This window comes from Odocoileus virginianus, chromosome 16 (genome assembly GCF_023699985.2).
Source record: "Odocoileus virginianus isolate 20LAN1187 ecotype Illinois chromosome 16, Ovbor_1.2, whole genome shotgun sequence".
Lineage (NCBI taxonomy): Eukaryota > Metazoa > Chordata > Mammalia > Artiodactyla > Cervidae > Odocoileus > Odocoileus virginianus.
Window position 1 is genome coordinate 20,755,155 of NC_069689.1, and position 15,857 is coordinate 20,771,011.

A 15,857-nucleotide genomic window follows, 5' to 3' on the forward strand; every position below is an offset into this window, starting at 1 on the left:
GTCAGAATCGTGTTTTAAAAAGGCAATCGCTGTCCTCAACTGGTGCTGCCCTAGAAACATAAATATAGCAGAGATGATTTCACCTGTCACCTTGGATTGAATTAGGATCACAATAAACTATAATGTAGCATTAAAAAAAAAAAAAAAGACAGTAGGGAATTGCCAGGCAAAGGATGTTTCACATTTTAATCATACCCTTTCATCTCAGGAACAAGCACAGATGCTACACAACCTATATTGTAAATGGCACCTAGAATTACTCCGTGAGCAAGTATGTGATTGTCATTGCTGTCTAAATTGTAGATGTATATAGAACAAAACAGGACACACAAAACACGGAATCCAAGCAGCACACCAGTATCTGCTTGCCCGGCTCATGTTCCAAGGAGGGCACAGTGCTCTTGAGCTGCAATGTAGTGACATCATGCTGGATATCACTGGCAGAGTTAAATTTTTCATTTAGTATGTACTACATAACCACCCTGCATACAGCAGAATATTAGGAGGCCTAGGGGTTATAAAGAATGACATATAACCAGTGGGAAGACTTATCTCTATATTGCATTTAAAAATGAGAAGGGCAAGGTCTTTTCACAATCTTTAAATACCCCACTAGCAGAATCATTCATAAATCCTTAAATGTCCTAGGATAAAAATATGACTGCAAATAATTACTATGAAGTAATAAACACAAAGATGTATATAAGTCACTTGTATGTGCCAGGAGATACAATCTAAGAATTATCCTAGAGCCAAAATAAAAGAAAGAGCTACTTGTACCTGCTCATCACTTCTATGTATCATTTTACAGCTGAAGAAACAGAAGTTTAGCAAGGGTGATTTGGCCAAACTTGATCAACTTTTAAACTGCTTTCTCTCTAGGTTAGAAGATGGAATCTTAAGGTGTAAGTGCTGTGGTTCAGAATTAAACTAGTAATTAAATGAAAGTCTTTTCATAAGTTAATTCTAAGACATAACCTTTGATAATTTCTTACTGTAGTTACCTGTTCCCACCTCAGGACCTGAACTGGAACTCACAGTGGCTTATGGACTGGCTTGGTGACTTATCTCTATGCAGTGGCTCCTAGACAGGTGCTGGCCTTTCAGCTGTTGATGAGCTACCCTAGAGACACATGCCATGGGGTAAACTTTACTGAGCCGCTAAGTGCACTTTGAATATTGCCGAGAATTAGTCATATGAATGAGCCTGGTCTGCTACCTAACATCTGAACCTGAGGTACTCTTCTACACTAATCCTCAACATAGGTTCATTAAGGCTTATACTCCAAGATGTAAACTTACCACAACAAAATATGATATTATACTTGGTCCAAAATGATAAAACTGCAACTTAAAAAAAAAAAGACATCTTTATTGAAATAAGTTAATCCAGTGGGTCTGAGAAAACCCAAATCAGTTGGTTAGGGCAATAAGAGCTTCCACCACGTTGCCCATGTGTTCCCTCAAGCTCCGTTCTGCTGCTGCTCGGGAGATCTCCATCTCTGTCATCTGCAGGAAAAGGATCAATGATTTTACCGAAGTCTCCTCCTGGGCAATAAGGTGCCAGCAAAACGTGAGGACTCCACTTGTTTGAGCAAACAAAAGACATATTCCCCACCCACAGAACAGTCACGCATTACTACTCACTATCAGCTCCAGATCTTCCTTCTTGATGGTGACTTTTGCCAGTTCCTTCTCCCTGAAAATATTCAGGTACTTTAGTCCTCATTTTCTACCTCCACCATAAACTCCCAGAAAGGATCATTCCCAGTTGTGCCTTACAAATAAATGACTTGATAAACATTGTTGACTGAAAATACGTAAGGACTCCCGCTCCCTCGCCTAACATCCCATCCCATCCCACCCCATCCCCTGGAATATTTGTAGCAGGCAGGTGTAGCCAGGAGGTCTTTCCTTCCACCAACAAAACTGTAAAGTCGTAAATCTTAGGTCTGCAGAAATTGGTGATAGAGCTGAAGAACAGTACTAAGTACAAAAGCCTAACGATGGCTTTTTTTCTGAGTGGGGCGGGTAGGTAAGACTTACCGCTCCTGTTTGGCTTTCTGCTCCCGGGACCGTCTATCTCCAATCACGGACATAGCCTATGGGACAGACAGATCTAGTTACTGCTCTGCTACTCACAATTCCTAACAATCTAAAATACCAGTAACAAACGAGTGAGGTGTGGATTCATAATGACGAGCGAACCAGGAACCCGGGTCTACGTTTAGTTCAATTCTGCGCACATGAGACCCATTTTAAATCCCATGTCCATCAAGCTCCTTTTCTCAAGCGGAGGGGCCGAGTGACGGTTCAGTTTCCCTCTCGCCTCCTCCCACCAGCGGGATGCGGGCCCCTCCTGGAACCAGGCTTGCCATTTCGGCCTCCGAGCCCCGTCTGCTCTCAGCCTGCCCAGACACGCTGCCCGGCCAACCTCACCGTCTCCAGATTGGAACTCTGGATCTCCTTCTCTTCCGCATAGTCGGTGACTCGCTCCAGGTCCGCCGCACCACTGTCATGCTTCCGTGGCTTCTCCGGAGGCCGCTCCGGACCGCTCGTCTCTGTCTCCAACTCCAACTCCACGTCCCCCTCCGTCGCCATATCGATCCCAACGCACCGCCCCACAGGCCCGGCCCCGCCTTAGAACGACTTCCGGCAACTACTCGCAACTTCCGCCGGGATGGGGGGCGGAGCTGGCCCTGGGCCACACCTTCTTTAGTGCGCTGGTTCTAGAAGCTTCAGCAAGCAAAGCAGTTCGGCTCTCGGGCTTTCTTTCGGGCTTGCACAGTGTTTTATGCCAGGCCGTGTCCCAGACCTAACCCGTCACCACTGCAGACCATCCCAGCCTTTCTTAAACTCGGTCCAGCCCACACACCCCAAGGAACTCTGTTCAAGATGAATGACGTCTAATCCTAAACCAATTAAGAATGCTAATCTACAGACCAGATAGGCAAACTGTTCCCTAATCTGGGGAGAACAGCCTGAGTAGCCCAAGGCCCCTGGGAAGAAAGTAGTTTCACAGGGTATCTGCATTTTCCATGACCCGGGGGATCGGTGTTCTTTTCCTGGTATCCCTCCCCATTCTGCCTTAAACTGGGTGAACAGCCCGGGACAGCAGGAGTCCAATGGGCTGAGGACGAAAGAAAGCTTCTACTTTCTCATCTGCCTTCCATCTGGTGGACCTGGGCCTAATCCCTGGTAGAAGGATGGTGGGTGCAAAAGCGGTCACAAGTCCCAACACCTCCCTCCGCCTGGCACCGCAACGCAGGGGAGTCAACAGTGTCATAGTGAGTCCTCCCTTCTACCAGGTGAGAGGGTACGTGGGCAGAGAACTCCCTGGAGCAAGAGCTGTCTGAAAAGGGGAAGGGAATGGTGGCTGAAGCTGTGGAGGAAAACCCACGGGAGCTGGTAAACATGGCAGACTTGCCATTTGCTGCTGAGGCCTTCTGCTTCTTTGGATCTAAGACTACTTATCATTAAACCTCTCCTCCTATTTTCCTGGTACCAGATGTCTAGGTCCTGGGAAATATTAGCGGTCAGATGTGACAGGCTCTTAGGAAGTTCTGCCAGTTATGTTAATCTCTTATGATGAAAGCTCTACCTGAGGTCAGTGGAAAGCAATCCTAAACAGCTTGGAACCAGACAGTCTGAGAATTCCTAAATGAGAGGAGAGAGGGGAGGGGGATATTTAGGAGTTCAGCCTCATGGGTTTACCTCGCAAATGTACTAATGTAAGCCTATCCTCAGCAAATCTCTGCCTTGCTGCCTTGCATCCGCTCTGCCCTCAGGTGTCCTGCTGCGGGCCTGCTCCCTGTACCTGCTGCTGCCCTTCTAGGTGGCCCGCTCTCACAGAGTCTCCCTGCAGCCGCCTCTTCTACATCCTCCTCCACGTGGGCACCTCAGCAGTCTGCTGCCTCCTGCTGTCAAGGACAGTGATGGAAAGAGTCTGGGGCAAGGCACATGGGGTACGTGGGAGGAGGCTGGGCTGCAGTGGGAAAGGATAACAGGAGAAAAGTCTGAGGTAAACGAGATTTGGCTTGAGAGTAGGGGACACATGAGTGGACATACCCACGAGTAGGTACTTCTCTGTGCATGACTTGTCCAGCCATTTCTCACATGTACCTCCCCTCCAGATCCAGATGCCCTCAGGGCTGTGTGCCCATCTGTTTGGCCTCTCTCACTGCCCAGTGCTTAGCGGCTCTGGGGCTGTATACCGAGTATGTGCAGGAACTGCCACCTTCCACCTGCTGCAGGCTGTGCTGCTGATCGACCTCCACTCCCGCACCAGCCTAAGAGCACAGCTACACAATAGGTCTGTGTGTACTCTGGGTGGGGAGAGGACAGGGAGGGAAGTAGACACAAGCTGAGTAAAGGAAATTTCCAGATGAAGTCACAGCACTGTAAAAAGACAGAGAACAGGTTTAAGTCCCTGCTTCCACTATACTTGCTGTGTAACCACAAGAAACACACTTACCCTCTTTGATCTTCTAGTTTTCTGAAATGGAGATAACAGTGGAGTTACTATATGCAAACCCTCTGTCATCTCTAAAACACTGTCCAGATGTTACTTAGGTGTCAGAGTTTGGAACAGGCTGTGATCAGCCTGTCCCCAGCCCCTCCCACATGGGACTGGCTCCTCCCCTCCTCTACTAAGTTGCCTCGCTTCTCCCCTTTCCTATATTTCTGCTTTCTCCTTTGCCTATTCTGAGACATTTTCTTTGCTTCTTAACCAGTTTCTGGCTCCTCAAGCTGCTATTCCTGCTAGGTCTCTGTGCTGTTGCCTTCTGCATCCCTGATGATCATCTCTTTCCAGGTATGTTCTATTTCATCCTGATCAGCAGGTGTAAGCTAAAAGATTTTCTAAGAAAAAAATCTTCCCTGGCAGTCCAGATGCTTCCAATCCAAGGGATGTGGGTTTGATCCCTGTTTGAGGAACTAAGAACCCACAAGCCTCGAGGCACAGCCAAAAAAATAGGGTAGGAAGAGGACCAGGAGTAATGATATGATCAGTTACATTTTTCTACTGGTGCCTCACCTGCAGCCTGGCATTACATTGGCATATGTGGCGGCTTCACATTCATCCTGCTGCAGCTGGTGCTTATTACTGCCTTTGCTCATTCCTGGAACAAGAACTGGTAAGGAGCACATAACCCTGAAGGCTCCCTGGGAAATCTGACATTACTAGACCCAGTCAGGTTGGGCAAAGGACATGACAGCTTGATGATCCCAAAGCTTCCAATTAAGCAATATGGAAAAACTCAGGAATATGATGGCTCTAGGCCAGGTAGGATAGACAAGTCTCACCAATCTTCTGGGAGAGGGGGAATAGCTGATAATTGGTAAAAGCAAGAGTTGGAAGCCCCAAGCCACTGCCCACCTCCCACTCTTAGGCAAACAGGTGCAGCCCAAGACTGTCGCTGGCTCCTCGCTGTGCTGCTGACCACCCTAGGATTCTACAGCATGGCAGGTGCAGCAGCCGTGCTCCTGTTCCAACACTACACGCACCCAGCTGGCTGCCTGCTCAACAAGATGCTGCTTAGTCTGCACCTTTGTTTCTGTGGCCTCCTCTCCTTCCTCTCCATCGCTCCCTGCATCCGCCTCAGTAGGTACATGCCTTACAGCATTAAAGATTTGGGGGGCCTTTAGTATAGCAAATTCCACTGTACTCAGTCACTTCAGTCATCTCTCTATACAACCCCTTTGCAACTCTATGGACCACAGCCCACCAGGCTCCTCTGTCCATGAGCTTTTCCCATGGCAGATTTATCATGGAGCCACCAGGGAAGCCCAGATAGCAAATTTCATTTGCCTCCCTAATCTCAACCAATTCTCTGCTTCCTCCAAAGGGTGGGGAGACAGAAGCACAGGTGAGGGTAGCAGTGAAGGAAATTAGTACCCACTAGGCTAATGCAATGATTTCCCTTCTCCCCAGAGCAACCTCGCTCTGGCCTTCTACAAGCCTCTATCATCAGCTGCTATATCATGTACCTGACATTCTCTGCGCTGTCCAGCCGTCCTCCAGAGAGTGGTAAGGAAAGGACCTGGATTCTTAACAAGGTTTACCCATGCTAAAACCTTTTTCGCTCCTGCCAAATACCTAGCTCTTTGTTCTCATCATCTTTCTCTTCTGTTGCCTTGCCCTTTCTCAGTAATCCTTCAAGGACAGAATCACACTCTGTGCCTGCCTGGCCTGAGTAAAATGGAATCCCACACACCAGATACTTCTCTGGCAATGATGAGTGCTGGCATCATGTATGCTTGCGTGCTTTTTGCTTGGTGCGTAAGTGTCAAGGGAAAGGTGTGAGAAGGGAGGATGCTCACAAGGACAGGGATTGTTAGGAGATAGTCTGGGGCCATGGTTTATTTAAACTTTAAAGGAGGGTAAGAGGAAAGCTCCCCATAAACAAAAACAATTTCTAAGAATAGCACCCGTCAGATGATCTGTATGAGATGAAGGGGACAGGGGAAATGACTTGAGAAACTAAAAGCACAAAAGATTTCAGGGCCCCACATGAAAAACTTTCAAAATTTTGGGGGGAAAGGGGCTTTGGGAGATCACTACCCTCCTGAGTTACTAACAGGGACCAGCTGGGAGTAAATGCCATCAGGTAACCCTCCTGCTATTTGACTCTATCAACTTGAGAACTGTCTCTTCTCAGCAACGAGGCTTCTTACCTGGCTGAGGTATTTGGGCCCTTGTGGATTGTCAAGGTTTACAGCTATGAGTTCCAGGTGAGGATGGATAGCTCAATATCCCCAGTACCCCAACCCCCTTCACACGTAGCAACACACACACACATCCTATCAACCTCTACCCAAAATGCTCAGATTCTAGCTGCTGTTACCTTTTATTGAGTACCCACAATATGCTAGGCACTGTGCTAGATACTTTACATACACAATCTCATTTAATTTAATCCTCACAACAACCCTGTGAGGTAGGTGTTTGCTCCATTTTACAAATGGAGAAATTGAGGCACAGAAGGTTAAACATCTTACCAAAGTTCCCATAGCCAGTCATACACTAGAGCTAGAATTTGAACCCAGGTGTGCCTCCACTTGTCACACCACACCAATCTTTTTAAAGAGGAGTTTCCTATACTATTACCCAGACATTCTTTTTCCAAAACATGCTGGCTTTCATTTTACAGAAGCCCTCGCTCTGTTTCTGCTGCCCTGAAACAGTGGAGCCAGAGGAAGGTGAGTGTCAAATGAGGATCCGATCCCTAAGTGTATTTCTGCAGAATGCCAAAGAGTGCAAATGCCTTCATGAAAGAGGCTGGGGGAAGGAAGAGGTGTTTGAGCAGCTCTGCTACCAGCAGTTCTTTCCTTTCTCCAGGGCCAAGCAGTGTGGCTGCCAGGCCAGCTGACCAAGAGACCTCTCCAGCTCCTCCAGTGCAAGTCCAGCAGCTTTCCTATAGCTATTCTGCCTTCCACTTCGTCTTCTTCCTTGCATCACTTTATGTCATGGTTACCCTCACCAACTGGTTCAGGTAGGATGGAGGGGGGCCTGGGATACTCTCCCAAAAACCTAGTTGTTTTAAGGAAAAGAGCACTTCAAGGCCAGTCCTGAGTTCTCCCGAGACACACACGAGTCTACCATATTCTTTGGTGGGGCAGTAGGACAGCTCTAAGCTCTGAAAGTCACAGCCCTGCAGATTCTCTAACCAGAGACTTCGGTTCCACAGCTATGAGGGAGCAGAGCTGGAAAAGACCTTCACCACAGGTAGCTGGGCTACCTTCTGGGTCAAGGTTGCGTCATGCTGGGCCTGTGTACTCCTCTATCTGGGGCTGCTACTAGCACCATTCTGTTGGTCCCCAACCCCGGACCCCCAGCATCCTATCTTCAGGCGACATTGTCATCGTGTCAGTATTGCCAAATGACAAATATCCAATCTAGGTACTTTTCATAAACTGGAATTCCCTTGAACTGGAGTTACCAAGTCTTAACTCACAGGAACTGTCCAGCCCAACAGATTCCTCAAAGACACAATGGGAAGTTACCTCCCTTTAAGTTGAAGTCAGTAGTTACATCTGACTTGAAAAAAGTGGCCACACACACCCTAATACCCTGGGCAGAGTATCTGACTCACTGGAGCTACCGTTACTTCTTCAACCCAGCTGAAGAGCCTGTTTCCAAGTCAGCAGCTCAGGAATCCCTGCTAACCCAGCAGACAGTGTGGCACCAGTTCATTCCTGGCTCTCATGGTAGAGATGGGGGCAGGGAAAGACCAAAGGAGACCAAAGACTTACTTGGCTTTGCCTTTGGTGATAAAAAGGAAAACAGAAGTCCAACCCTGAGTACAGGGATGTAAGAAGCCCAGAACCCTAGAACAAACCAGGACATAGGAAGAAAGGCGCACAGAGACTACCCTCAGTTTTAATCCTGATGTTGAGGTCAAAGGAAATGGGAAGACAAAATCTACCCTCATTCCATGAGGAATGACAGAAGAGAATGTGAACACTTGAGAGCAGCTAACCATGGGAACTCCGTCAACAGCAGGGTCTGGGCCAACTTTCAAGCATAGGAACAAAGTGAGGAAGAATGAGGAAGAGGGAGCATAAATTTAGGTCTTGCAGCCTTCCTTCTCAGGACCTCAACTCCATCCTTAGGATGATGTCTCAGGTCTGAGTGAGTGACAAAAACCACAAAAAAGAAGTCCCTACAGCTCTTAAGAGGATATCTCTACCACACACCCAATACTTGTCTGTCTGTTGCAGTACAATAAAGAATTTTTCTGTGATGTTTAAACTTAGCCTACATATCCACAACCTTTCAGAGTATGAAATTCCCTTCCCTTTTGGTGGGAAAGGGCAGCCATTCCTCCATCCCCATCCCCCCAAATCCCCAGTCAAACCAGGCGCTCAAGGAATTACAAAGCTACTTTTAATACTTTGGGGTGAGCCCCACAGGAATAAAAAACACTGGGAGGGGGTAACCCCCTCACCCCCAGGAGTGGCCCAGGGGGAGAGAGGCTACCTGAGGGGAAGGAAGCACGAAAGGGACCCGCTGCAGACTCAGGGCAGAGGGAGTGCCATCGGTGCTGGGACCCGTGAGCACTACAGGAAACCGCGAGCGTGGTGGGACTGGCTCCAGGCACACAGGCGAAGGGCAAGAGGGCTGGACACGAAGCCACAAAGCTACTTGGGTTCCTCCTTCTTCTCGTTTGCCTTTTTCTGCTTCTGCTGCATGATCTCCGAGTCCCTAGGGGTAGAGATGATGGGGCACTGGGAGGTACCAGAGGGCAAAAAGGACAAGATGCAGGGGGATGAAGGGCACAAAGGATAAGATGGAAGTGGATGGGACAAAATTCAGCATATGGCTGCTGTATTCCCACCCTAGGAGAACAAGAGGAAGAGAGCTGAGGCTCAAAAGGCAGTCAGTCTCTATCTGGCTGTTGCCCAAGGGGTAAGAAAAGTCTGGCCACACAGGCCCAAGGCTATTCTGTGCAGAGTACCACACCCCACCACACCAGTGAGAAGGTTGGGAGAAGGAAGGGCAAATGAACAGCAAGGAGGGCCAAAAGTACGGGGCTGTCATAACCACTACTGCATTTGAAATGTGAAACTCCCTGCCCTTGCCCTTAAGGTCAGACCCGGGGGCACTCAGAAACCAGACCGAGGGCAGCACCCGTCCCAGTCCCTTCCTGTAACGCTGTGAACTAACAATTTAGAGGGTGAGAGGAATAAAACCCTATTGGAAACAATGCACTCTGCCCCTCACGGCTAGTCCAGATGTAAGCTCAGAGCTAACTTTTCCAGGTACAACCCTCGGTCTAAACCCAGGTCTCACCCCACCCTCCCCTCCCCTCCCTGGGGCTACCTCTGCTTGCGGGCGGCAGCAGAAAGCCCGTCATCTCGGCGCTTTCCCTTAACCGAGTCGCTCTGCTTTTTCATGTTCTTCTGGCGGGCGAGCTCGCGCTGGTTACCGCCTAGAGAAAAAAAAATAAAAAGATGAGACGCGAGGGCCCTTCCGGCCGCACACCGGCGACCCTCTCCCCTCACCAGACACCAGTAGGCTCCCACACTTCATTCCCGGGGCGCCGACACCGGCCCGTTTCTGGGCCTGGGCTGCAGATTCGGCGGGGGAGGTGAGGGGGGGGGAGCTGCCACGGGGCAGGTCAAACTGGAGAGTGGACAGAGGACGGTTCTGAGGAGCCTGCTGGAGGCGTGTTTCGAATTTCGGCGCAGCATGAGGACCCAGACAGGTAGTGGCGGTGTCTGCAGACGGTCTGGGTCTCTGTGGGGGATGGGCAGGGATCCGGAGTAGGGGGCTCTGGGTCTATCAGAGGCGCGCAACTCTTCCCACACCGCGGAGAACCGAGGAGGGCCTTTGCCTGCCAAGGAGCCGGGGGGTTGGGGGGGAAGGCTCTCAAGAAGTAGCGGTGGGCAAAGGGTCGATTTCCGGGCTCCGAGTGTGAGGGTGGCTAAAGAGCGCTCCCAGAGAAAGGTCTCCCTGGGGAAGCCAAGAGGAGGTCAATGCCGAGGTTCAGCAGTCGTGTTCAGGGTAAAGGGGGAGAAAAGGGCAAGGAGAGAGGGTCTCAATGCTCACGGGTCATGGCGACGGCAACGGCTCCGGCCTGCCTCCGTTGCGTCCCCTCGTTCAGTACGACGTTACAGGCCCCGCCCCTTTCTCGCAGCGTAACGAAGTCGTCTTTTACTCCCCTCCCCTTCGCGCCCTGGCGCCGATTCCTATTGGTCAGGAAGAAACACATGTGGCCGCGGGCCACGCTGGAAGTCCGGCGGACGAGAAGGGGAGGTTCGCAGGCCAAGCGCGCTGCGTGGGGCGGGGCTTTCCGAGCAAGTCGTTAGGTCGGGTGGAGCGAAAGTAGGCCAGCTCACGTGACCAGGGTCGGCGAGGGGGAGGTGGAGGGGTGCGGCTGGCGATGTGGCACTCCCGCGGGCTCGGGCACGTGACTTGGCAGAGTGACCTCATACGGGGATGGTTTGAGACACAAACTCATCCGGAGGGAACGCTGGGGGAACAGAGTTGGGGAGGCTTCGGGGGGGCTGAGTTGGTCCGACTGGCGCTGTTACCAAGACTGGAACAAAACGCCGGTATTACTTAGGATCCTTCCCAACCAACCATCTATTTGAACACTTGAGTACACAAAATCATGTACCAGACAACTTAACAAACTGCCTTCCAACATGTTCGCCCATCCCAAACTCCAATATAGAGATTCGCGGCCACATCCAGTATGTACAAAAATCTTGGCCCTGTTCATTTGCCCACAGAAGCTTTAAATATGTAGCTTGGCAGCATTTGAGGACCCCAAAGTCGCAGACTGTGCCCTTGTATCAGGGACTCAGAGACTGGGAGATGCACATACTATGTTCATTTCTCCTTTGGCGTTTCCTCCGCTACACTGTATCTACCAGCAACACCTGGTTTTAATTGGCAGTTGAATGGGGCTGGAAGCTTAGATTTCCCCCTCTCATTCCCAGATTCACTAATATGTCTACAAGACTCCCCACCAGTCGTGAGGAATTTACTGGATAAAGGAGAAGTGTGTTAGTTGCCCTGTCGTTTCCCACTCTGTGACCCCATGGACTGGGGCTAGCAGGCTCTTCTGTCCATAGGATTCTTCAGGCAAGAGTACTGGAGTGGGTTGTCATTTCCTTCTCTGGATAAAGGAGAAATGCTTAGGAAATCTCACAGGAGAGGATTAGTTGTAAATTTCAACTTATCCTTTCCAGCTAGTGCCCACAGTAAAACCAAGATGAGGCTAGAACTACAAACTGTCTTCTCTCTCAACGTGAAACTGGGTCAGGGAGGGGCACAATAAACCTCATTCAGTATTATCCTCACAATTTTTGCCATACCCAGGTATCACCTGAACTACTACTATTTATTACTTGAAACTTTCATATTTGGAGGGCGGAAGTTGTGCTGCCCTGCAGTGCTTATGGGGATTTCAGTTCCCTGACCAGGGATTGAACCTGGGCTGAAAGCACCAAATCCTACCACAAGACCTCCAGGGAACTCCTTGTATCAGTTTCAAATGCAGGATATAATGCAAAATTCATATTTCTTTAGTAAATTTAAAAAAAAAAACAGCGTCTGGTGATTCATCACTTCTGATGCTAAAAGACATAGTGACTTTTGCTTTCCTCTCTCTCTTGGATCACTGGCTCATGGAGAGCCAGCTGCTATTATCAGAAGGAGAGGCCCATGGGGTGAAGAACTATGGTCACTGGCCAACAGTCAGAGGGTAGAGAAAGTACTTCCACTTTAACTCAGGATGGGAGTTGGAGTTGAGAGTTAGGGACTAAATTAGAGAAAATGGAGATCCAAGGCTCTGAAGCAGAGAAGGAGGTGAGGTGGGATTTAAGGATACCACATATACAGTGAGTAGATGAGGAAACTGGACTTCAAGGATAGGGACAGCATCGCAGACCTAGAGCCACAGACAGACCACGGTTCACAAAAAGAAGTTGGACTCTCTGCTTTCCTAGCCCCAGGTTCCCATGGTCCCCTTGCATTTAGAGAGACTACAAAGCCAGCCCCATGGAGAAAGCCTAGCTAGCCAAGGATGAGTGAAATAGTGCAGGATGAGGAAGCAATTTCTCTCTTGGCACATGCTACCTCTTTATCAGCTCCAGCAGAGAGAGAGTAGAACAACCCTGTGACCAGTCTCCTCTTATTTAACTTACCCAACACTATCCCCTTGTTCGAGAGTCTGTTTCCAATCCTAACAAAACCTAGGCTGATTGCCACAACTCCTAATCTAACTTTTCCTGAAATTGCCAAAGAAGTCACTCATTCTTTGGACAAATATTCATTGTGTTATGCACCAAGGATGTACCATCTATTGTATTAGTCACTAGGTTTACAGTGATGAACAAAACATATGTATCACCAGACTCATAGAACATATAGTATAGAGAAAAAGAAGAAGCTCTATCTATGTATACAATACATATATAAGTATGCATGCGTGCATGCTAAGTTGCTTCAGTTGTGTTCAACTCTTTACGACCCTGTGGACCATAGCCCATAGGGCTTCTCTGTCCATGGGATTCTCCAGACAAGAATACTGGATCGGGTTTCATGCCAACCCAGGGATCGAACCTGTGTAAACCCATATATCTTATGTCTCCTGCATTGGAAGGTGGGTTCTTTACCACTAATGCCACCTGGGTTAGTTGATAGGTAATAGATAGTATAGGCAAGTAATAGGCAAGCCAACTGATGCCTGGTGAGCATGGTATGAAACTAGGTCAGGAAGTAGGCAGGGTAGTTATATGATCTGAGTCATTACTGCTAATACCACTACTAGCTAACATTAAGTGAGTGCTTATTAAGTTTACTTTTCTTATTTGGACCTTACAATGACCTTTTGAGGTGTCATTATCCCCTTTCTACTGATTTAGAAATTTTGGCACAGTCAGGCTAAATAACTTTCCCAAGGAAGCACAGACAGTAAAGGGTGAGGCTGAGAGTTTAACCCAGCCCCTGATATTCATCAGGATGTAAATTTCTTTTTTTAAGAGATCACTCTGTGAGAGGAAAGTGGATTAGAACAGATAAATGGAAATGGGGAGATCAGTCAGGAGGCTCTCACAGACATCCAGGATGCTAAGCCTAACTGGGTAACAGATCATTGAAGTTAAGATCAGTTTAGGCAGAAAGGGGAATTTGTTGGTTTACGTAACCAAACTAGGACATGGGCTGCAACGTGAATGATTGTAGGGTAAACTAAAACCAGTAACAGGGGGATGCCTCCCCATCTCTTATTTTTGCTCTGTTCTCTCAGATCCCAATCCCTTGACATGATAGGAAATGGCTACAAATGGTCCCTGCCCTCAAATTTCACACTGTGTCCAAGAGAGAAGTTCTGAGTCTCTTCCCTTAAATTCAGTGTTTAAAACCCCAGGTCAGAGCTCTGATGGTTTAGGTGCCCACCTTTGTGGTGGGGATGTGGTTGTGAAGCAGAATATAATGAGAGCAGCCCCCAGCAGAACCATTTGGTTCTGCTAACCATTTGGTTAGTGTGGGGAAGGAACAGGTTTATCAAAGAAAGAGAGTTTGCTCCCCAGAAAAGGAGGATGCTAGACAGATAAAAGATGTCCATTACATTAGGGCACAGAAGATAGTCACTTGGGCTGAAATTGTGGCAGCAGAAATGGCAAAAGTGTGTAGCTTCAAAATATTTTTTTGGAGAAATTGTCCTGGTGGTCCAAGAGGATAAGACTCTGAACTCACAACCTAGATCCTACATGCCACAGCTAAGTTTGAGAGACATATTTAAAGATCCCACGTGCCACGATGAAGATCGAAGATCCTGTGTGCCACAAGTAAGACCCGATGGAGCCAAATAAATAAATAAGAGGAAATATTAACATATATGCATATATATATATTTGGAGATTCAGTTAGAGAGGAAGATACTGTTGATTCCTGGGTTCTTTCATATTCTTCATGAATTCTCCAAGCAAGATTACCGGAGTGGGTAGCCATTTCCCTTCTCCAGATCTTCCTGACTCAGGGATCAAACACAGGTCTCCTGCATTGCAGGCAGAGTCTTTACTGTCTGAGCCACCAGTGTAACCCAGCACTTTAGTGGAGGATGTTTAACAATTTACAAGTAGCCAAACCAAACAACATGAAATTACAGCTTACTTTAAGTGTTAAAAAGAAACAAAAGTGTAAGGACAAAGAATAATGGGGAAAACCCACTTCTGTGTTGACTTTTTTTTTTTTTTTTTTGGCTGTGCCACGCAGCTTATGAGAATAGTTTCCCAAACAGGTATCAAACCTGGGCCCCCTGCAGTTAGAGCATGGAGTCCTAACCACTGAACCACCAAGGAATTCCCTGTGGTCACTTTTAAACTGAGGCCTGGAGCCAGCTGTAGGAAAAGTAGAAGAGGGTTCCAGCCATGCAGCTGAATCCCTAACATTTCTAACATCCCTCCTTTAACAAGGAAGAGCAATGGTTTTAGGAACTTCTTTCCTTCCTCCCTGAGTTCCAAGGGTGGAACTGAATGCTAAGTCAATCAAAGTAAATTCATCACTCTTAGCATTGATTGTCTCAGGAATCCCTCCCTAAACCGTGCATGGTATTCCTCTGGTGACAGTTATTGGTTCGGGAATTAGCCTGTGACCTAAATAGGTCTGATCAGAGTGAAACCAAGCAGAGTGCTGTGGGGCTCCCAAAGATGGAAGACTTTCTGTTCCCCATTTCTTGTAGGCAAGACTCCAGCCTCCGTGTTTGGAACACTTGAGAGTTGAGGGAGGAGAAGCCAAGAAACCACCTGAGGCGAGACTAAAGGGACCAGCAGAAGCTCATAAGATTAGGACGGGCTTCCCTGGTGTCTCAGTGGTAAAAGAATCCACATGCTGATGCAGGAGACACAGGTCCAATCCCTGATCCAGGAAGATCCCACATGCCTCAGAGCGACTAAGCACGTTCACGCAACTATTGAGCCTGTGCCGCAGAGCCTGGGAGTTGCAACTGTTAAGGCCACCTGCTGAAACTACAAAGCCCACACGCCCTAGAGCCCTGCCTCACTAGAGAAAAGCCCACCCAGTAATGAAGACCCAGCACGCCAACAATAAATAGATTTTTTAAAAAAGATTAGGAGATCAACCACCTGAGAGGATATTAAAGGAGTGCAGGCCCTGCTCACACCCTAATCTTGTCAGACCCCACTTTTGACCCACTGTTTTATAAACCCTCATCAACTTCTCTGGGGTGCAGACGGTTTTTCAAGGCAGAAGCCCAGTGCATCAATAAGGCTATCCTTTTCTGCGTCTTCCAAAACTCTGTGTCCTGTTAAAGGGACTTAATATAGTCAAGAAATACAAGAGAAGAAAAAAAGATCTACAAAATCCACCCCAAAACTCTCTCTAC

General features: G+C 48.2%; 3 protein-coding genes across 4 annotated transcripts; 1 reads left to right on the forward strand and 2 right to left on the reverse strand.

The window, feature by feature from the left end:
- Nucleotides 1–1,351: 1,351 nt before the first annotated feature.
- On the reverse strand, nt 1,352–2,662 carry HYPK (huntingtin interacting protein K). Of its 2 annotated transcripts, XM_020881438.2 has the most exons (4): nt 2,440–2,662; nt 2,047–2,102; nt 1,648–1,699; nt 1,352–1,509 (listed from the first exon to the last, which is right to left on the reverse strand). In XM_020881438.2, the coding sequence occupies exons 1-4, from the start codon at nt 2,599–2,601 to the stop codon at nt 1,414–1,416; spliced, it is 366 nt and encodes a 121-aa protein (XP_020737097.1). In that variant the 5' UTR covers nt 2,602–2,662; the 3' UTR covers nt 1,352–1,413. The 2 variants fall into 2 exon arrangements, with proteins under 2 accessions (XP_020737097.1, XP_070334060.1); XM_070477959.1 differs by lacking the exons at nt 1,352–1,509; nt 2,047–2,102 and having other exon boundaries at nt 1,640–1,699; nt 2,440–2,629.
- A 97-nt stretch (nt 2,663–2,759) lies between these two features.
- Nucleotides 2,760–8,752, forward strand: SERINC4 (serine incorporator 4). The gene is made up of 12 exons (XM_070477960.1): nt 2,760–3,308; nt 3,789–3,965; nt 4,134–4,312; nt 4,734–4,813; nt 5,042–5,135; nt 5,391–5,602; nt 5,933–6,028; nt 6,150–6,276; nt 6,660–6,732; nt 7,152–7,200; nt 7,340–7,493; nt 7,689–8,752. The coding sequence occupies exons 1-12, from the start codon at nt 3,207–3,209 to the stop codon at nt 7,882–7,884; spliced, it is 1,539 nt and encodes a 512-aa protein (XP_070334061.1). The 5' UTR covers nt 2,760–3,206; the 3' UTR covers nt 7,885–8,752.
- A 113-nt stretch (nt 8,753–8,865) lies between these two features.
- On the reverse strand, nt 8,866–10,663 carry SERF2 (small EDRK-rich factor 2). Its single transcript, XM_020881439.2, has 3 exons — nt 10,553–10,663; nt 9,824–9,932; nt 8,866–9,205 (listed from the first exon to the last, which is right to left on the reverse strand). The coding sequence occupies exons 1-3, from the start codon at nt 10,557–10,559 to the stop codon at nt 9,142–9,144; spliced, it is 180 nt and encodes a 59-aa protein (XP_020737098.1). The 5' UTR covers nt 10,560–10,663; the 3' UTR covers nt 8,866–9,141.
- Between the last annotated feature and the right edge of the window lie 5,194 nt (nt 10,664–15,857).